Source organism: Zalophus californianus, chromosome 6 (genome assembly GCF_009762305.2).
Source record: "Zalophus californianus isolate mZalCal1 chromosome 6, mZalCal1.pri.v2, whole genome shotgun sequence".
Classification (NCBI taxonomy): Eukaryota; Metazoa; Chordata; class Mammalia; order Carnivora; family Otariidae; genus Zalophus; species Zalophus californianus.
Genome location: NC_045600.1, coordinates 45742906 through 45766182, shown reverse-complemented (window position 1 = coordinate 45766182; position 23277 = coordinate 45742906). Strand labels below are relative to the sequence as shown.

At 37.6% G+C, this 23277-nt stretch overlaps 1 protein-coding gene across 4 annotated transcripts in view; it reads right to left on the bottom strand.

The window, feature by feature from the left end:
- FERMT2 (fermitin family member 2) overlaps positions 1-23277 on the bottom strand; it is a 93832-nt gene that overhangs the window by 5760 nt on the left and 64795 nt on the right. For 2 of the 4 annotated variants that reach the window (XM_027570452.2, XM_027570453.2), the window contains exons 4-13: positions 21495-21629; positions 16770-16802; positions 16015-16240; positions 15582-15684; positions 13977-14084; positions 10263-10397; positions 9511-9560; positions 8201-8325; positions 978-1084; positions 619-840 (exon numbers count right to left, since the gene is read on the bottom strand). In XM_027570452.2, the coding sequence (XP_027426253.1) occupies positions 619-840; positions 978-1084; positions 8201-8325; positions 9511-9560; positions 10263-10397; positions 13977-14084; positions 15582-15684; positions 16015-16240; positions 16770-16802; positions 21495-21629 (1244 nt within the window). The remainder of the gene's footprint in view (positions 1-618; positions 841-977; positions 1085-8200; positions 8326-9510; positions 9561-10262; positions 10398-13976; positions 14085-15581; positions 15685-16014; positions 16241-16769; positions 16803-21494; positions 21630-23277) is intronic. The other 2 variants (XM_027570454.2, XM_027570455.2) reach the window with 1 other exon arrangement.

Below are 23277 nucleotides of genomic sequence, written 5' to 3'. Positions count from 1 at the left end.
TTTATGTTGTACCGAAGAACCATTTTCCTAAATAGCAATCCTTTTATGGTATTAATTTCCAGGAAAGGAATTCTAAACAGAGTTAACAAAAGCAGTGAATTTCAATGAAAATTTACCAAACTCTGTCACATCATATAAATCTTGGTTTAGGTTCTTTACTGTTAAGAAAAGACAATGTTGAACTACAGACTATTTCCACCCTTACAAAGTTTATTTCCAAAGCTGGAAAAGTCAATTTCGACAGCAAGAGGAGTTGTTACAGATTTTGTTGGGAAACGCTGGCTGTGCTTTATACCCACACTTCATTATATAAGGAATAAAACCGAAAGCATCCACACCATATTCAATTCCCTGAAAGAACACCCCATTCACAGGGTGGTTTCCTTAGGTTGTTGCGAGTAAATATGCTTCCAACTATCTTACCTCCTTATCTGTGCTATTAAAATGAGAAACTTTTTTTTAAATGACCAACTGATATCTGCAGCCTATTTTATACTCTGGCCACCGGATATGAAATTAAGATTTAAAGTTTTGTTTAAGCAGGGAAACTAAATTTAAAGTATGTACATAAAATCATAAAACCAGAAGAAAATAGATGAAGTAAAATGAATCAAATACCTGCTTGTTCTTGTACTTTTTTAGATAGCGAGGGGACACCAAACATTCAGGATTTATATCAGTTGTGATCTGCTCTGGTATTAACTGAGGATCTGGGTTTAAATGCTGCATCTTCAGAAAGGAAAGAATATTTTGAACTTCTAAGTTATACGAACTGTCTGCCATGGTCTTGCCTTTGGAGGCTAATCTGCAGGCTGCCATCCAGTGTGCATATTGCTTTTCCTGTTGAAAAGAAATACTAAAATATGAAATGTATCACACGATGGGTCCTTTGAGTATAAAACATAAGGATGACTGGTCTACTCACACTAAGGAATCAAAGAAAAATTGAGGTTTTTATTTTTAATTGGAAAACTTACATTGTCACAACGAAGCCAGATTTCATTCATGCCTTCTGCAACTGGAATCAGGAGTTTAATGTTAAATTTTTGCCCTGAAATGTTTACATCTGGGGTAACTTCACATCCTATAATAAAGAAAGTATTAAAATGGTGAAATTTACTTTTAAGAAATCCCAAGCCAATACAGGCAGCCCTCATTTTATGGTATCTTAACGTGCTGAATTTTGCTGTTTTGGAATCTATTAATTGGGAAGAAGTTTTTCTGCCCAATAACTTTGAAGCGGAGCAAAGAGTCACATCTAATACAGTTTGTGGCCTTCATAAAACTTGCCTGAAAAGAGAAGGAAGGGTACTATTAATAAGGATATTACCCCAAAACACCATCCCACATTGTTTTTTAAGATTTGTTTATTTGAGAGAGAGAGAGCCCGACACAACCCTGAGATCATGACCCAAGCTGAAACCAAGAGTTGGATGCTCAACCGACTGAGCCGCCCAGGTGCCCCGATATTGTTTTAATATCATTCAGTTCCTTGAACCTTAAATTATTTGGGGTTTTTACGTTTCTAAATGTATAGGGGTGTTAAAGCATCTTTCTGTAATTCAATTCTAACTTAAAAAAAAAAAGTCATCAAAACACATTAAGTAGTCTCTCTACCCAACATGGGGCTGGAACTCATGACCCCATGCTCTACCAACCAGGTGCCCCAAGAATAAATGACTTTTATGATGCCTTTAAAAAAAGAAAAGGCGTTGTGTGTGTGGGATTCCTAGTTTGAGCTGGGGTCCTATATGGGAGTCTCCTCAGGGCCCTCCTATGCCTCCATGGAAGGAAGAAGCCTAATGGCACAAGGGGAGGGGAGAGGAGGAAAAACACAGGCTTTCCTGATCCAACTGGATGCTCCTACACATATGCCTCTTTCCAAAATTCCAGAGTGCTGGAGCACTTAAATATTCACACTTAGAAATACTTCAATTCAGAGAGTGAGCATCTGCACAAAAATGGTTTCTTTAAAACCGTAATTCCTTCATAGATATGACTCAATTCATAAGTTAACTTTATGCGCGATATTTTAGGAGCACATCTACTACAGAAGGTAATGTACACTTACATACTGGGGAAGTCAGCATGAAAATAACTGATATTCAGAACTTTACTGTCAAGTTTTCAGCAACACATAGATTTATGGGCTACAAAATCCATGTAATCGACTCGATTAAGCATTAGCTAGTAGCTTTAGATGGACTGAACATATACTCAGTTAGATGGTGGGATAATGGCTGTCTTAAACAAGTAGTACCTGGTGTAATATAGTGGAGTGGAGCTCTGCCATCTGATTTAGGTTCCACATCTTTCTCTGTCACTTAAACCCGGTGTAATATAGTGGAGTGGAACTCTGCCATCTGATTTAGGTTCCACATCTTTCTCTGTCACTTCATAATTATTGCCAATTTATTTAACATCTCTCCCCAAATTTCCCGACCTTAAACTCTACCTCACTGGAATGCTATAAGGACAAAAAGATAATGTACATGTCAAGCTCTTTAAAGGGTATTCCAATTGTCACCCTCAGTACGTCTCAGGACCATCAAGTAGGCTTGTAAACTGTTAGCAGGGCCTGTGGTCGCCTTGCTCTTTGCACTCGAGCAAATTTCTCTGCACAGAGAGTATAAGAAACAAGATAATAAACCTCTATATATCCACCAAATAAAAAGGACAAATTTTAAAACTGAAGTATATTAAAAGAAACAGAACATTTTAGATAAATGGAAGGTCTTCTCTCCAGAAGCAACTCCTATCATGAATTTGGTGGACTTTCTCCCCCTTGCTTTCTTTTAAAAAATATTAGCTACAGCATTTAACTCTTTCTGTGCAAATATTACAAACTATCAGTAAGTTGTGCGGCAATGCATTTAATCTGCAAAGTTAAAACAAAGAGATGTTTGGGGGCGCCTGGCTGGCTTAGTCGTTAAGCATCTGCCTTCAGCTCAGGTCATGATCCCAGGTTCCTGGGACCGAGCCCCACATTGGGCTCCCTGCTCCGCGGGAAGCCTGCTTCTCCCTTTCCCACTCTCCCTGCTTGTGTTCCCTCTCTCGCTGTGTCTCTCTGTCAAATAAAATCTTAAAAAAAACACACACAAAAAAAGAGATGTTTGAAGATATGTGATCTTCTACAGACTTCATTAATCATTCAAGTGGATTTAAAGTATATAATCCCGTAATAATTAGACCTCTTTTAAAAATAAAATACTGGGGCACCTGGCTGACTCAATTGGAGGAACGTGTGACTCTTGATCTAGGGGTTTTGAGTTTGAGCTCCATGTTGGGTGCAAAGATTGTTTAAATAAATAAACTTAAAAAAAAAGTGGGTGCCTGGGTGGCTCAGTTGGTTAAGCGACTGCCTTCGGCTCAGGTCATGATCCTGGAGTCCCGGGATTGAGTCCTGCGTCGGGCTCCCTGCCCAGCGGGGAGTCTGCTTCTCCCTCTGACCCTCCCCCCTCTCATCTCTCTGTCTCTCATTCTCTCTCTAATAAATAAAATCTTTAAAAAAATAAAAATTAAAAAAAAAAGTAAAGTAAAATACCAAAAAAACTAAAAAGCCCAGAGAGGCAAAGTGACTGGTAACTCAGGTGCCAGTGTAGGTGCAGAGGCACTTAACGAGGCCACATCTCAGCCACATTCACTCCATGCCACCTTGGCTGCCTACTTCAATGGCAACATGCCACACTTCACTATAACCCAATTATGCTTCCTCTGAAATGTTACAATGCAAACAGCCCATTCTAATCACAATCTTCAATCCGCTCTTCAAACTATCTGAGGGACCCTTTGCTGCAACCCCTCAACTTTCTCCCCATCAGCAACATGTTTTCACCTCTTCCTTTTCCTGAGTTCAGCCTGCACACCATTCACCAGCTATCAAGCTCCAATTCCCTAGACTCACTGTCTTTCCATTATACACATTTACCAAAACCTTAACCAGGGCTCAATCCAACCACCTATCTTTTACTTGCTTACATTAGGCTGCTGAACACTCAAAGGGGGGAGGGGGGGGGGAAATCACAAAACCAAGCAGATAGGTTTCACTAGAAATTCATGGACTCCCAACTTCAACCTGGCCCTCAACACTTGTAGTATTTGTGTTTTCAGACATTCTCAACAATGTTTATTTCAAATCTTCTCAGGCCTCCGATGCCACTCACTCTCAGTGGACAACTTCATCTCTTTTTTCCAAGAAAGCCATCAGAAGTGAATCACAGAACTTCCTGCCACCATGGATGTTAAAGCTAGCTGCCCTCAACTTCCACACAGTGGAAGAGGCACCTCTCCTCTTAAGGCTCTCCTACACAAGTGGGCTGAGTTTTCTGCCATCCCAGGAGGCTTGATCCATTAAAGAGATCTTCTTCCTCTCCCAAATACTAGATTTCTTTCTTCCTTTCTATTTCTAGTGTGATGTTTCCATCAGCATTTAACTTCCTTGAGTTTCTCCCATCTTAAACCACAAAGTGCCTTTCTCCTCCACCTTATACCTCTCTCTGCTATTATTGCCCTCTTTCTCCTTCCTTGTCACAGATAAGGTTCATCAAAAAGCTATCTTTGTTTCCGATTTACTTCTCCGTGACTGTACTTTGGCTCCCATACTCAAAAGGCCACTGAAATCTGCTGAATCTGTTCTTCATCAAGGCCACTAACCACCTCCAATGAGGTGAAATGCTATGGAGGTTTAACAATCTTTATCTTACTTTTCTGTAGCATTTGATGCTATTGATTATTGTCCTTTTGGAAACAACTTTTACCTTAGCCCCCACCATACCTCATTTCCATGGTCTTCATAAGCATTTGATGTTTCCCTTGCAAGCTCCTCTTCCTCTAATCTGCCCTGGACCTCAAACATGGGTGTTCTGCAGGGTTCTCTTCTTAGGCCTTTTCATATTACAGACAACTGTTCTAAGGCTGCATTTACCTTTAATCCTAAAACTGCTACCATCAGTATCTGCAGTGCCGATCTCCCAGTGATCCAATGGCCTACAATGGCCTACAGCGTATATTCAATAGATATCCCCCAGGTACCTCGACTTTAAAATGACCCAAAATTAAACTCATCATCTTTCTCCCCAAACTCAGGTCTTGTACATTCTCAACCCTATTCACCCAACTGCACAAGCCAGAATAAGTCACTCCCCATTGGCCTCTCCCAAGTCAATCACCCAGGCGGCTGACTGGGCTTCCTGAGGGTCCTCTGAATTGGCGCCCTCTTCCCCATCCATATTGATCACCTTAATCTGGATCACAGTCACCGCTCTAAATTACTCCTCTATACCGTAGCCAATATAAATAGGATGGATCCTTTCATTTTCATGTTAATAATCTTTCAATGGCACGTCACTGCTGCCAGTTTAAAAAACAATCTCACCATTTTTATCCTCTTAATTCCTGCCAATTTCTTCTGCTATTATCACTCATCTTAGTAGGAATCAGACTCAACAGCCACTACGAAGTATTCATCCTCCCCCTTGGACTCTACATTCCAGCAGCACAGACTCCCTGTGGTTGCTGATGCTTTTCTCCACACCGGTCTCTGCCTGGACAGCTTTTACCAACTCACCTTCCTTCCATGGACCTCGAATTAGACCTTGGATCTAACTCTGGCATTATTTCCCCCACAAAGTCTACCTTAATTCTCTCCATTGTCACTGAACACTGATGTAGCAAGCACCCTTACCCCTTCGCTCTTCCTTAGATCTGTTACTTACTTTTTAAAGCACTATTGTCCAAATTGTAACTGTTTATCTCCCCAATATGCTCTAAACCCCTCAAGGGGTGGGACTGTCATCTGTTCTTTCTCATGTGTCTAGTATCTAGCACAGTTTACGGCACAGGAATTCACTCAGTATTTGCTTAACTGAATTTTTTACACCTTGCATTTTAGATGTCCAAAGGCCTTGGGAGAGCATCTAGTCTAAAACTCTCATTTCTTAGAGGAAGTTATTGAGAGCCAAAGAGGCTATTTTTCTAAAATCACAGGGCTTAATAGCAGAACAGAATCTATGCCATTTGATTTTTAGACTGGTGGTATCTTTGTTAGTGTGATGTGCTGGAAAAGTGCTCTTTTGGGAGGACCCAGAAGAGGTGGCACATCGTAAGCCATTCTCCATACCAGGACTTGACTTCTCAGTCACAAAGGGAGAATGTTAAGGATGGGGGCGCCTGGGTGGTTCAGTCGGTTGGGCATCTGCTTTCAGCTCGGGTCATGATCCCAGGGTCCTGGAATCAAGCCCCGCACTGGGCACCCTGCTTAGCGGGAAAACTGCTTCTCCCTCTCTCTCTGCCTACTTGTGTTCTTTCTCTGTCAAATAAATAAATAAAATCTTAAAAAAAAAAAAGGTTAAGGATGGAATAGGGGGGACAGAGAAGACAGATCTAGTCTATATATCAAGAGTGGGTATTCTGGGCTGGTCCTGGGCAACCTAGAAGAGAAGCAAGAACAAAGCTGCAATGGATTCTAAGAGTAACAAATAATGAGAGACCCATGATTTAAACCCATGATTCTTACAAGAGAAAGGCAGTGAGCCTAATTAACTTTTAGGAAAATTACAGAATTCTAACACATGGGCACATCAATCTTCTACCCAGGACAGGGATTTCCTATTTTTTAAAACAACAATTCACAGGATTACTGGGCAGAACACAGATTTGGACATTTTGTTGAAATATAGTAAAAATATCTTAATGTACTATGTAGAAAGGAAAATTAAGACTATAGATCAAGGAAAGCACCTCTGTATTTTAAGCAGTAAATGAAACTGTTTTGGGAATCGTTTTTGTGAATGAGTCAGGGGCCCCCTTCTTGGGTACTTTTGTTCAAATATGGATATTTTTAGTTAGAAAGCCATATTGCTTTACATATAATCATAAATGTACATGCAAAATGTAAAAGGGTTAATGGGCTGGGCCAATAGGAATTAACTCCCCGAACACCACCCTCACAACTGGTCTGCCAAAGGCAAGTGCTACCACCAAGAGGCTAGGAAACCAGGAATTCAAGTCTCAATATGAATGCATCTGATTGGAATCAAAACCTCACTGGAAACAAGTCCAGAAAATGTATTTTAGTTTTCTGGCCTTTGTTGTAAAGAGTATGGAATGGTGAGATGCCAATCTACTGCATCCTGCATCAAGCACACTGGTGCCAAGGGTGTGGTGAGTGCAGTTCTCACTGCAAGTGAGCCAGGTGCTTTTAGTAAATATGCCCACAAGTGAAGGGCTCATCAACAATCTGCAAGACCCTGTAAAAAAATCACAGCAGGAAGGAGAAGATTTCCTCTAGCTGCAGAAGAACCAGACCAACCTGGACAGGAAATTCTCCTTCTACCTGAACCACTGCATCAATCAGATAAAGGAGGTGAAGGAGCAGTATGAAGAACCAAAGAAGTCACCCAAATGGCAAATGAAATGGGGTGGGGGGAGAAGGCCAAAGCCAGTAGTAGCTCTGAGCCCCCAGCCCCATCAGCCCAGGCCACAGGAAGCACACTTACCACAAGGGAGTGGAAATGTGTCCAATGACATGTGCCTCAAATACCAGCCCCTAGGGACAGCTCTAGATTTGAAGAGACAAGAGGAAGCCAATGAGATTCAGGTTGTCAGCTAGGAGGAGCCTCAGAGGAGTACCCTGGGGCTACCCCAGAGGCCAGACCAAGAGCTGAGTGTTGAACAAAAATGTGCAGGAAGAGTTACTGGGGAAGAGAAAGAACTTGGTCAAACCCCACAAGTGCCTGCTACCCCACTGCTGAGCCAAAAAAGAGGCTGGGGAACCTGAGAGGGATCAGCTTGTCATCAGTGAAAGTCAGAAAGAGGAGCAGGATGCTGATAAAGGAGAAGCCAGCAAAAACAGAGGAGAGAACTACAACACAGATGAGAATGAAGAAAACCTGAATATCCCAATGCTGAAGATGAGAAAAGAGGTACCACAAATTTACCTGACAAGAAGAAAAGTGGTATCACTTCAAATGAGGACTGCACAAGGAGATTACAACAAAATATCCGTGTGAAATTGAATATTCAAAACTGTGACAAAAACATACCAAAAAAAAGAAGAATCCAGACCTAAAACAGTACCCAAAGGAGTAATGAATCTGCTGAAAAACTACCCCCCCCCCCCCACCAGCAAAGCGAAAGATTTTTGACTATTAGCCAAGAGAAATTTCTCCATCAACACTGGTCATTCCAAGGCTTTCCTTACCTCTTAGGTTCATCTGATGAACTGGTGTGCCGCTGGATTCTTCTTTGCTCTTATAGCAAGAAATAGATGTATCTTTAAAGGTGCACCAGTATTGCTTGTAACCTTTTAGAGTCAGCTTTTTTGGCCTACGTGTCAAATAGAATTAACAGAAAAACAACTTTTTAAATAACTTTATCAACAGTATTAGCAGCAAAGTTTCACATCATTAAAAGTCTAAGGCCAAGTTGTACATATATTGAACTGAGTCCTTGGGCCAGTGTTTTCTTTTCAATGTTGCTATTATTGGATTTGCCTCTTCTTGACCAATCTACTCAGGAATATCTCACAAAGAATGAATGGGCAGAGGAGAAAGATAGGAGGGGGCCAGGCTTTGAGTATTTCTGTCAGTGGCAGCCATCTCTATCACTAGGTCACATGGAAAGGACAAGAAAAGAAAGGTGAAGTAAATGTCACCAATGGGAAGGCTCCTAGGTCCTAAAATCACCAGCAGGTTCTTGGGTGTGTACAGGGCTGCCTTTGGGGTCTCTCTGGACAGGCAGGTGCACCTAGCACAACTAAAGTGAGGGGAGTGTTTAGCATAACTAAAGTGAGGGGAGTGTTTATCTCTTTCAGGGGTGTATCTGAATGCTGCTTCAACTTGCCAACCCAATGGCAAACACAAAAAAAACAGAGCAGTCATGATGGAGAGTGGATAAGGAAAGGTGTGTAATGGGCGGAGAAAGGGGGTAGGGAGCTGCATCTGAAATCATGCCCCTACCTCAGAAATGATCCATATGGGAAGCTGTTCTAGGTTTAGCTACAGTAAATGGTTTATTCCATAATAGCTTTACATCTTATACTCCACATCACCTCCTCTCCTCTTTACCTCTCGGCTTTAACACCTAGCTCTCAACTGGATTATGCCTAGATTGACAAAAGTCTAGATAAGATACACTGGAATCTTACTATAAAATGTTCCATGAACAAATGAATAAAATGCAATAGAATCTGGGGCTCTGAACAAGGAAATAACCACTGGCAATGCCACTGTACGTCTCAGAGTCTACGAAATGCAATCTAGGCAACAGTCTTTGTTTTTCCCCTTTAAGAAAAATGTTTATCAGAAAAAAACAAGTTCTTGAGTACTGCAGTTTTAATTTGGTAAAGATGGTTATTTTCTCTCATAATTTAGTGTTTCTCTAACTGGTAAATGCTTTTACAGATGCATTTGCTAAACTTACAATAAAAAAATTTCAATAATGTGAATGAGACTATGAAATTGATAGTTATCATTCATTAATATGTGGAATCCCTCCCCTTTTTGTACTTACTTAAAAACTTTAATATAGTCAGCAAGTTCAGGAATAGAAGTGATGTCACCCTAGGGAAAGAATTAAATCATTTTCTCTTGATTTTTCTTGAAATTTGAAACTCTAATGTTTAGTATCTGATATCAAGTATCAGCTTATTCGATAAGCAAAATTACATAAAATACAGATTATGAAGGTTTTAAATGTATAATCATATGGTCATAAGTTACAAAGTCATTTTCAAATGGCATAAAAAGCTAATAAAAGATGCTATCAAAATGGCAATTCATATAACCTTTAAGAACATATTATTGATTCTAATTCACCTAAAACTGTTTATATCTGGGCATATGAAAATTCTGCAAAATCATAACAGCCCTGAAAGTAAGTGCTTCTTCTGTAATAACTAATTCCTAAGCTTTAAAACCAAACTTAGTATTTAAAATTTTTCCTGAGATCTATTCTCTTCTTTTTGTAATATTTCAAATGTGCAGCTCACTAAATGGATTTTGCCGTGACTTGAGACTACCTTTCACTCTGCAGAACTGTTTTCCCACTGCTTGTGAGAGAATGGGCACGTATCACAAGATCTATCTTTACTGTATTTGAAGCACTGGAGACTAGAACAATACTAATTTCTGAAAAGTCAACACCTGTATTCTCTAAAACACGAAATATTTCTCCATAGCCACCCAATATTTATGAAAACCTAAATCCACAAAAAGATAAGCATCAATTCAATCTAATACTAGTAGGAATTAGATTCACCCTACCAAAATTGTTGATGTTTTCCCCCCTTCCAAAGTGATTTCCAGGTCTGAAAGGGCAGCATCAACTTCATCCACTTCTTTGTCACTGTTGTTCAAATGATTCTCTGATGTCATGATTGACAACTTATTGATGTGATACTGAAAACAGAAATATTTTCTTTAAATGACTGTTCTAACTTTAAAACTTTAAAATGAGATTACTGCATCTATACTGAATGCTTTTCATCACCTAACTTGAGAAGATGAAGCTAAGAACTAGAATGACAGGAAAGTAAACGGCACCTGAAATCAGTGTCCTAAATATCCTAATATTTATCCAAAAGAAGCAGGTTTTTGGACATATAAAAATGAATTTAGTTTGGGAAGCCCTAGAATTCAGAGTTAACATGTCCTCCACTAAGCTCCACATGAGATTTTTTTTTTTTTACTGGTTTTCTGCCCCACCCCCTCCACCGCCGCCACTGCAGTATTCCCTGTGTCTAGAACAGATCCTGAAACCAATGAATACTGAATGAATTAACAGAATATGCATAAGGTCTTTTGTAAAAATGGATTAACATTGATTACCTTATATTACTGCTATTACCCAGCAGAGGAAAATTTGTCAGTTATAAGTATAAGGCCGAAAGCTAAAGCTCCACTCTCCACCACCCCCCCGCCCCACCTCAATTCAATGCTGAAAACATAATCAGAGGAAGATGTTTATATTCTCAGTTACATAAGAATGATAAGATTGATTACATTTATTGTGAATATATACAATCATATATATGTGTGTGTGTGTGTGTGTACACGATGAGTAGTTAGAACAAATACTAACAATCTATTAGATTTTGATGCTAAACCTTACAGAGGTTTCATACAAAGGTAAGCAGAACTTTTAAAATCACTTCATCAGTTACCTTTCAAAGCATTAAATAGCACTCCAAATTTCTCAAGTATCCAATACAGCCTATTCATGGGGAACACTGAACTAATCTGAGGCCAACTGTCAGTGTTCCTATATTTTAAGATTTAGTGAACTGGTAATGAACAGTCTCTCGCTGTACCTTCAGTTATGCTAAAATGAGATTCTTAGTGATAGAAACTTCCATGTTCACAAATCACGGACAATGAGATAGGTTGAAGCCCTTAGTCGCCTCAAATGTTAGAGTAACGTTAAGAATCATGAAGAGAGTTGGTTAAAAATACAGATTCTTAGGTTCATCCCCAGAGATTTTGATTCAGCGAATCTGGTGTTCAGCCCAGAATCTGCATTTTTATTAAGTGAGTCAGGTGATTGTGATGCAAAAAGTCCTTAGAAGTTATCTCGGAAAAACCCTGGCTAAGAATGGGACTGGTCTTAAAATCCAGCTTTGCTTTCAGAGGGTGCATGGGATATCTATTAAATGTTACAATACAGACTTGGATGTAATTGCTTTAAAAACAGTGTTATTACCTTTTTATTTTTTATCCTCACCTTCTTTTAATTGTTTCTTTTTACTACTGTAGATTTATGTTACAAAAGGAAACAGAAGCCCCAAGGAGAAAATAATTCAGTGTAGGCTATGCTGGAGATAAAAATACCAGGCATTTCCTTGCCATCTTTTCAAACTTTCCCCCTTATGGTACTGGATGGGTTCTAGAGCCTTTGGGTCAGTCTCTGGGAAGGCTTCTAAAAACTCAGGAGATTTTTAGTTCAGAATTCTCTCATTAAATCTAGATTCTAAAATGGTTCAGGAGAGCTATGTTTTGGGACATTCAGTTTCCAGACATTAAAATTCATGGTTTCTGATGCATTTTCTACTGCTCTAAAATGGAGTATCTACAATACACGGGGTGGGGGAAAGCTACAAAATAATCCCATTTCTGTGAAAATACAACTGTGTGTACATTTGACCCTTGGACAACATGGGGGCTAGGGGCGCTAACTCTCCCAAAACTTTACTCATAGCCTGCTCTTGACTAGAAACCTTACTAATAACATAAACAGTCAATTAACAGATATTTTGTATGTGTGTTACATACTCATTCTGACAATAAAGCTAGAGAAAAGAAAATGTTAGGAAAATCATAAAGAAAATACACTTAATGTACTATATTTATTGGAGAAAGCCTGCATTATTTAAGTGGACCCAACCCCTTGTTGTTAGAGGGTCAACTATATTCTCATTCAACAAATTTTTCTGGGCGCCTGGGTGGCTCAGTCGTTAAGCATCTGTCTTCAGCTCAAGTCATGATCCCAGGGTCCTGGGATCGAGTCCCACATCGGGCTCCCTGCGCAGCGGGAAGCCTGCTTCTCCCTCTCCCACGCTCCCTGCTGGTGTTCCCTCTCTCGCTGTCTCTCCCTCTGTTAAAAAATAAATAAAAAATCTTTAAAAAAAATTTTTTTTCTGAGCACCTATGTGCCAGGCACATTTGTATCTGTTGGGCTTTTTTTAAGTGCATTATTTTTATAATAAAAGATTAAAAAAATACTATATAATAAAAATCTGTGAGTTTTCCCTCAAATATATTTTATATGTATTATTATTCTGTCATTGGCAAAACCTTCACTACAAAATTATAAACCCATATTCTAAGAAAGAAAGATACAGGTAGAAAGCCATAAACCAAGTGAGGTACTCTGAATAAGATTACTCCAGAATTTAATTCAAGAAATTCTTCAGATAGTCTGAATTATCCAGAAACACAATAGAAGACTCTTAACTAGTTGATTAAGCAAGTCTCTAAACTAGCTCATCTGTCATCAAATATTTTCCTTGTCTAAGCTTTGTTTCGATCCCTTTCTTTCATCATGTAAACTGAGAAGAAATGAGCTTTTCTTCCATTACAAAGGACAATTTTTTGAGTCTTAACCAGAAAACTTTCCTGGATGTATAAAAGCATTTAGAAGTTTGAGAGCATTTTTATTTTGTTCTAAAGAGAAGAAAGTAAAATCATTTTTACAGTGAAAGCTTTTTTTTTTCCTTTTTTCTTCTTTAAAAGATTGTATTTACTTGAGAGACAGAGCACAAGTGGGGGAATGGAGGGGCAGAGGGAGAAGCAGGCTCCCTGTCTCCCCACTGAGCAGGGAGCCCAATGAGGCCCAATCCCAGGACCCGGAGATCATGATCTGAGCCAAAGGCAGCTGCTTAACCGGCTGAGCCACAGCAGTGAAAGCTTTTCACAACTAAACGTCAACTCTGCTTCCTGTACTTAAAGCTCATATGCAAGAACCACTTTTGGGATAACACTGGTTTAATCTCAGGAAAACATTAGCTACCTACTTCTTAAGGATTATCATTCTAAAAACTTATTTGTTTAGTTTCATTAAACTATTAAAATTTTTTCACCTTTAAAACATATTTTTGCTATAGCCATTTATAAAATATTATCACCCCCGCTACTTAGGAAATTATGCAATTAATAAGCTTCATTTTAGAAATCTGATTTGCAATACATATATTATTTCTAAGGGAAAACTGGGTAGTTTTAAGCTAATATATATTTGGGGATGGGAGGATATTTTTCTCCTATAGGATACCGAAAAATATTAAGTATACCACTAAACTCTTAGATAAGACAAAAAATTAAATTCATGTACTTATTTTGTCTTCTAAGTGTATTCAATTTCTACAAAGCAAAAAGTAAACACTATCAAAACACTATTACAGTTTTCTAATTCAGTATTTAAAAATAATCCGCTATGCTTTTCCCATGAAAAGTCCCATTTACCAATACAATACTCTTTACTACCTGCAAGGCTGCAAACATCATCATTTCTTCTTCTGTGCACTCAATTTCTTCTAGGAGAATAGCCCATTTGGCCTGTTCATAAAGCTGATTGATTCTGATTGCATCATACTGCAGCAAAAGAGACACAATCCTTTTGTAATATATTACTTTTAACATAAAAAAGTTTGAAAACTGAATATTCACTTTCAAAGCTTGACAAAAAAGTTTCGAAATACATTTTTTTCCCTGGGATTTTTATTCAGTATCAAATACTCAATAATAAAGATACCTATAGGGTTAGGTATATGTATATATACCCACCTCTAATTTTTGCATTAAAAATGACATTAAAAAAACCAAAATATTATTATTCAGTATTAGAAGTAAGATTCTGTATGCTATTTTACAGGGAAATAATCATTAGATATTACAGAGCTCTTAACAAAATGAACTTGAAAGATGACATTTAAAATAAGGTGAAAGTGACTGCTTTTCAGTATTGTTATTGCAACCTGTCACACTAAAATGTTACAATCAGAGAGTAAATTATTTCAGGGAACATCTTGCCCACTATGGAAAAGCATACTTAAACAAGTGTCCGGTCCCTGGAAACAGTAATTATTTTAAGAATCTGAAATAGAGAGTACATATATATACTTGTAGTAAAGATTTACTTATACGTTACTGAATTATCCATTTAGTTATGTTAATAAAAATTAACAGTAATGTCTTAACAATACTATTTTAGAATGTTAACAAAACAAGCAACTCCCCTTCCCCAGCAAATGTAACTATGTTCCCAAAACAGATTTGGTTTTACCTAAAATGAGACATGATGTGGCCTGAAAGGGGTTAAGATTTTTTGGGGGGTAGTTCTAAATTATACATTTTACTGTTACAAAAAGAATTACTTAAGCACATAATAAAAAATGGTAAGTATATACATTAAAATCTACACTATAATCTAGACATGAAAAGGATGAGAAATAGTCAAGAGAGGTTTTCCCCCCAAGGATGATAAATAAGGAAGCAAAAGATCCAAATCTCTGTGCCATGTGTTTTCTAGGGAAAAATACTCTAGATTTCATAGCAAATTTAATTCTTCTCAGAAAAGCAAAGTATTTCAGTAGCACAGATGATGTAGTCATTTGATAGTAAAAACATTACAATATTTGCCTATTAAATAGGAAGAAATGTAGACTTAAAGAATTTTTCTTTGAAGCAACATCTTTTGCCTTATAATTAGAAATCTGAAAGTCATTGAAAAGGTACTATTTCATAAAACTCTTCTTTTACCAAAAATACAGCTAAAGAGAGGTGTAAAAAAAAATCCCTAAAACTAACTTTACCAATTCTATAGTACAAAGCTAGTGCATTTAAAATACAAATCAATCAAAAATTCAATTATTTTAACAAAAAAGAAAAAGGCTGAATTATGCTTCCAACCTGCTAACACAATAGACTTATTTCAAATACAGATCCTTTTGTCTAAAGCTTGGGTTTTTAATATTATTCAGACTTGCTATATATAAATGATTCCTTAACCCACCAACTGCAAAAAAACAAACGTCCAAATGAAAAAAACAAAAAGGAAAAAAAGAAGAGATCCCTCTAAACCCTCGGTACCTTTGGATTCAAATCAAAAAAGCTGTAATACTTGAATCGAAGAAGCAAGGCCTCATTTTCCTTCACATCTTGTTCCATGAGAGATCGTGAGGAATCAAGCCACCTGGACAAATTAACAAGAGCAGTGGAACAACGCAAGACAAAATTAATAAAATGTTTCTACCTCTAGCTGGAGAAATTCTTCAATGTATCTATATTTTATTTTTTTTAAAGACTTATTTATTTGAGAGAGAGCATGTACACAAGCAGGGGGAGGGGCAGAGGACAAGGGAGAGAGACTCTCAAGCAGAATCTGCACTGAGCACGGAGCCCAATGTGGGACTCGATTCCATGACCCAAGAGATCCTGACCCAAGCCACAATCACAAGTCGGATGCTTAACCAACTGAACCACACCCAGGTACCCCTCAACATACCTCTATTTTATAACTTACCCTTGGTTGATTTTTGCTTTGTCAAGAAGAGCCTGAGGCTTGAACATTTTCGCCAAAATTTCTGGTGATGTGATTGGCTGACTGACAGCAAGTATACCAGGGTTGCCTTCTGACAAAGCACTGTCACCGAACCAAGCAGAAGTCGGTGACAAGGGGCTTCCATCATGAGCATCGTAAGTGGGGGTCATTGTTTTACTATAAAGTCCTGGGCTTGAATATATACTTCCTAATAAATGACATGAAAAATAGGTAGTAAATATGAATTAAGTACAGAATCTTAGTTTTCAATAATACATGCTATATAAAGGAAACTGTGAAACAAAGCTTTGTTCTGGAAGGAAAGCTTAGTACATTATTTTACCTGTCTTGAAAACATGTAACATTAACTCTACCTGTGTAACATAAGAACATATAATAACAAGGTCAAAAAATATAAGTTGGCAGAAATATGGGGGAAAAAAATCAGTTCAAGGGAATTAGAAAAGTTAAGGATATAGCTGAAGCAGACAGACCAAGTTTTTTTTTTTTTGTTTTTTTTTAAGATTTTATTTATTTGACAGAGAGAGACACAGTGGGAGAGGGAACACAAGCAGGGCAAGTGGGAGAGGGAGAAGCAGGCTTCCCGCCGAGCAGGGAGCCCGATGTGGGGCTCGATCCCAGGACCCTGGGATCATGACCTGAGCTGAAGGCAGACGCTTAAGACTGAGCCACCCAGGTGCCCCCAAGTTTTTGTTTTTAATTGTGGCAAGGCTCACCTTTCAGAGGGCCAATGTAAAGAACATCAGTGCCTATAGGAAAGGAAAGAAAGGAATTCAGAAGGTAAAGGAAAGGTAACAATAGAAGACAGAAACAAAAGAATGAAAAGGAAAGGAAATGGAAAAAAAGAAAAAACAGACTTTTCCTAATGTGAACCATAAACTGAAGAAAATATTTCAAGTGAATTTAAGAGTAAAGAATCTTAGAAACTGTAACCTAAATTTTTTTTGTCCAATTCAAAAGAATAAAGTGCTCTAGTCAAATGTCCAGTGACAAACATAATCCACATTTATCACCCTTTGAAATTCATACCTTATTTTAAGATAGCTCAATGTAACTGAATAAATGCACATAAATTAAGAGAATAATTTTATGTTAATGTTTTCTCAGTGAATAGGTAAACTGGTTCCAACAGATTTACAAATAAAGTATTAAATGGGTAGATAACATTTTGCTAACAAAGATATATCTTATAATTAAGTCCCTAAAGGCAGGGATATTTTATTTTCCAATTCCCCAGTGTTCAATAGGGCTAACCATATAGTAGAGGCTATCTAAATAAAAACTTGTTGACTTAGTCAACTGACAATATATCCTCCATCATTTAAACTATAAAAATCAAGGAGACTGGATTAAATTAAGACTTAAAAGTTCAGAATAATGTTAAGTAAAAGCACCTCCCCTAGAAGTCCTAACTTAATTATATATTGTCTTCGTAATTTTTAAAAAGAAAATGTGTAAATGGGTATCACACTGTTAACGGATTATGGAAAGAGAATGGCTGTTTCCCTTACCTAATATAGGAATATACTTAGCAATTTCCTTTCCACTCTAACAACCCCTCCCCACCACCTCACTCAATGCAATGATAGAAACAATTACCTATGAAAAGTGGTGATCATGCTAGAGATTTTTGTAGTTGTCATGATCTAGTCTAGGAAGAGAACACAAAGAAAAAAAAAATCTTGCTAGCCACAGAGTATCTGATTTGATGTCCCTAGTATGTATTCTTCCAATGTTAATAATTAAAACAATTTGCAGTATCTAAACACTAAACATTGTTAAATAAGCAACAAAGAAAGCGGTCAATTCTCCTTTCTCAGCTTTAAAGAACACTGGGATAGTCAGTGATATCCTTAAATGCTAGAACTTTAAAATTATTAAGGGCATTTTGTGAAAGGGTTACTTGGGCACCCCATACTAATTAAAAGGGCTAAAAACATTATTGCAGCTCAGGCGGGCAAAGAATAATCCTGCTATATATGTAAAGAAGGGATAGAAAAACATTATCTTCTAGGCAAAATCTTCTCATTGTGTATTTCAAAGATCTAGCAAATAAATCTTTTACTAGGAATGTCAGAATATTGAAAATTCATTCCTAGTATGATGGACTATAATTACTATTTAGAATTAAATAGAGTTAGAATTGGCAATTTTCTTTTTTTTTTTAAGACTTTATTTATTTGAGAGAGAGAGAATGAGAGATAGAGAGCACGAGAGGGAAGAGGGTCAGAGGGAGAAGCAGACTCCCTGCTGAGCAGGGAGCCCGATGCGGGACTCGATCCTGGGAGTCCAGGATCATGACCTGAGCCAAAGGCAGTCGCCCAAACAACTGAGCCACCCAGGCGCCCAGAATTGGCAATTTTCTTTATGAGGTTTCTAAAACAAAATATACTCCCCTACAATACACAACATTTAATAAAATCAGCCCTCTCAAATTCCTCTACTTTGTATATTTTTTTTAATTCTTTATTCTATTTTTTTTAAGATTTTATTTATTTGACAGAGAGAGACACAGCGAGAGAGGGAACACAAGCAGGGGGAGTGGGAGAGGGAGAAGCAGGCTTCCCGCCGAGCAGGGAGCCCGATGCGGGGCTCGATCCCAGAACCCTGGGATCATGACCTGAGCCGAAGGCAGACGCTTAACGACTGAGCCACCCAGGCGCCCCTCTACGCTTCATTTTTGATCACTTCATTGTTTCTATTCTTATTTTGTTAGGCACTCCACAATAATAACTTAATTAGTGTTTCCAACAATCCTATTATTCTCATCTTAGAGGAGCAAACTGAAGGACAGAGAGGTTAAGTAAGTTGTCCAGTGTCAAAAGCTATTACGTTTCAGAGCCAAGCTATAAATCAGTGAGTCTAACTGAAGCTATACACACCACCTCCTGGGTACCATAACTTATTTAAGCCATTCCCAATTGGTGTGCATTTATTTGTTTAGAATTTTGTTGACTTCACTACTGCTGCTGCAAACATACCTTCCAACAAATGCCTTCCAACAGGTATGTTTGTACTTATTTCCCAATTCTAGCAACATTGCTGGGACAGAGGGTATGTGCATTTTACACTCCTTCTAAGTCTCAGTTCAGTGACAATCCCAACTACCTTATATTCCTGATTGCCCAATTTAAAACATATTTGAAGTATAAAGTTATTATAGGGTAAGATGAAGTAACATATTTAGTCAACAACAGAACAGAAGCTTGCTCAACTATACAGAACAGTAACAAAAATTATAAGGAGGAGAGAAAAATTCAACAAGCACTACAGTCTTGGGCCACCTACTACAAATATTAAAAACCTCATGTAACTTTAGAATCTGCCTGATAACTTGGTTACTATAAATTACATTCTTACATATTCTTTTTTAAAAGAGTGATAAAGTATTTAATCCATTTTAGAAAATTTCCCACCAAAATGTCAATCTCATACCATACTTAGTAAACAAATTTCAGGTGAATTAAATTTGAATTAAAAATAACAAATGTTGGTATTACAAATGAGTTAAAATATATAAATATGAAATAATTATATAAAAGTAGAAAAAGAAATATAGAAGAACTTTTCTAGTATTTGTGAAGATTTTCTTTACCAAGAATGAAAGCCCAGAACGATAAAGTAAATAACAAATTTGACTACATAAAAATGTAAAACTTTAGTACAGTAAAAAAGAAAAAAATTAAAAACAAAATGCCAATACAGGGAAAATATCTAACTTATCAGAATATTAGGTTATCACTAAAACACTGGAACTTTTTATTTTTTTAAAGATTTATTTATCTGACAGAGAGAGACACCGAGGGCAGGAACACAAGCAGGGGGAGTGGGAGAGGGAGAAGCAGGCTTCCCACTGAGCAGGAAGTGAGCAGGGAGCCTGATGTGGGGCTCCATCCCAGGACCCTGGGATCATGACCAGAGCCGAAGGCAGAGGCTTAACAACTGAGCTACCCAGGCGCCCCAGGCTGAAACTTTTTAAAAGCTTAATTCACAAACTCAATTCCCCAACCTATAAATATACCGTTTGGAATGGTTTTGTCTTCCAAATTCCTGGAACACTACTTTCTACAACTTTCATTTAGCATTTATATATTACCTCCTTAAATACAGTAACTGTTTTTCAGTTAGCCTTAAAAGCTTTTTTTTTTTTTTTAAGATTTTATTTATTTTTTGACAGAGATAGTGAGAGAGGGAACACAAGCAGGAGGAGTGGGAGAGGGAGAAGTGGGAGAAGCAGGGGGAGTGGGAGAGGGAGAAGCAGGCTTCCGATCATGACCTGAGCCAAATAGCCTAAAAACTTCTTAAGAGTTAAGGATTTTCTTATTTTTTGGTATCCCCGAAGTTCAATCAGTACATGAGTAGGGGCATAAAGGTTACAAGTTATGTGACGTCAGACGTTCCTAACCTTACTGTGCCATTTCTTCAACCTTAAAATGAGTAATAACATAATCTGCAATGGGTTGTAGTGAGAATTAAGTGAGTTTCCACAAGTAAAATACATTAAATTTAATTTCCATGAGTATAATGTGTAAAATGGGCATATAGTAAGCACTAAATTGTTTCCATTATCATCATCACCCCACAATTTAAAAAACCAAGAATGAACTGAATTAGTTAAATTAGTTTACTTACTGACTGAGGGACCTACTTCCTAAGAAATGGATTTATAAATGTATGGCTGATAGACACATGGGAAACTGTAATGTCCAGTCCCTGTGTATGCCCAGGACTAAATAAATAACCATGTAATTTAATTAGTCATCTAGCTCCCCAAAAGACACTGCCTATGCTCCTGCTGAATGCCACATGCTAAGTTAGGTTCTGGTAACAAAAATGTGAGCGACAGTTCCATCATGCCAGGACCTCACAATTTGAAAGGTAAGAACATGCAGTACAATACCAAACACAGAAAAGTCTGGTGTCTTAAAATAGAAGGATACCTAATTCAGGTTGGGGAGGTAATGGAAGGAAATCTAAGAAAGCTTCTTAAAGGGGCAAAACCTTAAAGGAAAAAGGTGAAAAGGCAAAGGGACCAGTATATGCAAAGCACAAAGATTTTAAGTAACCCACAGAAGTAATAATGTCTTAGTAAGTGTGGTTTTCACAGAATACAGAAAAAAGGAACTAAATACTAAAAAACTGTCCAATTTTTTACAATGCAAAAAACTGAGCCCAGTTAAGGTATTGCCCCTTTTTTATTCTTCCGGAGCAGAGAACCAGCCTTCCTTTTTATTGATGCAACTATGAACACCTGACACGATGATTTGCACATGACAGACCCTAGTGGTGATTTCATGATTGAGGGAAAAAATGCTGAAGGAGAGTTTTTTTAAAGTTGATCACTCTCCTACCTATGTAAACCATTTGTCAAAAGACCACAAACATATAGACACATCCATGGTTTTCACACTATGCCTCTGCTTAGTCTAACAAAGTCTCACCTGATCCAGGAGTGATAAGAGGCCCCTCTAATTCAAGTGCCTCATCTTCAGACTGGTCATCTAACTTTTTCTTTTTTTTCTTAGTTGGATCTCTGGGTTTTTTCAAGAGAGAAAGTTCTTCAGGGTGTCTGATATCTGTTAAAATAAGAAGAAACATTATTTAGTAGCATAATGGAAAATTTAAATACTTTACATCTGGTAAATCCATCTATTAATCCAGTCCAGTATAATAATTCATAATTTCCATCTGTGTATGTATGTGTTTATGTTTTGCCAGATGTTAATGCCATGCAAAAGACTGAAGTTTGGCACTTCTACAAATAATCTACCAAAGCATTCAATTCATAACCATTTAATGAATGTAGCAGCCTCGAAGTGTAGAGATAACAATCTGCTAGGGTTCAGAGAGAAAATATTAGAACTTATTTATATTTATTTTTTTAACTAAAACCATAAAAAAATTTAAATTTATATCCTAGCCACAGCAACTAGGCAAGAAAAAGAAAAACATACCAATTGGAAAGGAAGAAGTGAAACTGTCACTATGTGCAGATGACATGATACTATATATAGAAAACCTTAACTACTCCATCAAAAACCATTAGAACTAATAAACTAGTAAAATTCAGTGAAGTAGCAAGGTTAAAAAAAAAATCAATATACAAAAACCTGTTGTATTCTTTTTGGGGCACGTGGGTGGCTAAGTCAGTTAAGCATCTGCCTTTGGCTCAGGTCATGATCCCTTTCCCCCACTCATGTTCTCTCTTGCTCTCTCTCTAATAAATAAATAAAATCTTTAAAAAAAGGGTTGTGTTTCTATACATAAACAATAAACTATGAGAAACAGAAACTGAGAAAACTGATCCCATTCACAACTACATCAAAAAAGTAAAATACCTAGGAATAAATTTTTGGGTTTTTTAGTTTTGTTTTTTTTTTAAAGATTTTTATTTATTTATGAGAGAGTGGTGCATGCGTGGGAGCATGAGCACGGGGAAGGGCAGAGGGGGAGGAAGAAGGACAAGCAGACTGTGTGATGAGCACAGAGCCCATTGCAGGGCTGGATCTCATGACCCTGAGATCATGACCTGAGCCAAAACCAAGAGTCAGATGTTCAACTGACTGAGCTACCCAGCCACCCTTCTAAGAATAAATTTAACCAAAGAAGTGAAAGACCTATTCAATGAAAACTATAAAGACTTGATGAAAAAAAAATAAAGACACAAATAAATGGAAAGATATTCCGTGTTTGTGGTTTGGAAGAATCAATATTAATAAAATAGCCATGAATGGTGATTAACATAACAATAAAAAATTATAAAAAAAAATAAAATAAAATAAAATAGCCATGTTACCCAAAGCAATCTACAGATTTAATGCAATCCCTATTGAAATTCTAATAATTCTAATGATACTTTTCACAGAACTAGAACAAATAATTCTAAAATTTGTATGGAACCAAAGACGACCATGACCAGCAAAAATAATCCTGATAAAGAAGAACAAAGCCGAAGGTATACACGCTTGATTTTAAACTATACTACGGGGCGCCTGGGTGGCTTAGCCGTTGGGTGCCTGCGTTTAGCTCAGGTCATGATCCTAGGGTCCTGGGATTGAGCCCTGCATCGGGCTCCCTGCTTGGCAGGAAGCCTGCTTCTCCCTCTCCCACTCCTCCTGCTTGTGTTCCCTCTCTTGCTGTCAATCTCTCCGTCAAGAAAATAAATTAAAAAAAAAATCTTGGGGCGCCTGGGTGGCTCAGATGGTTAAGGGTCTGCCTTTGGCT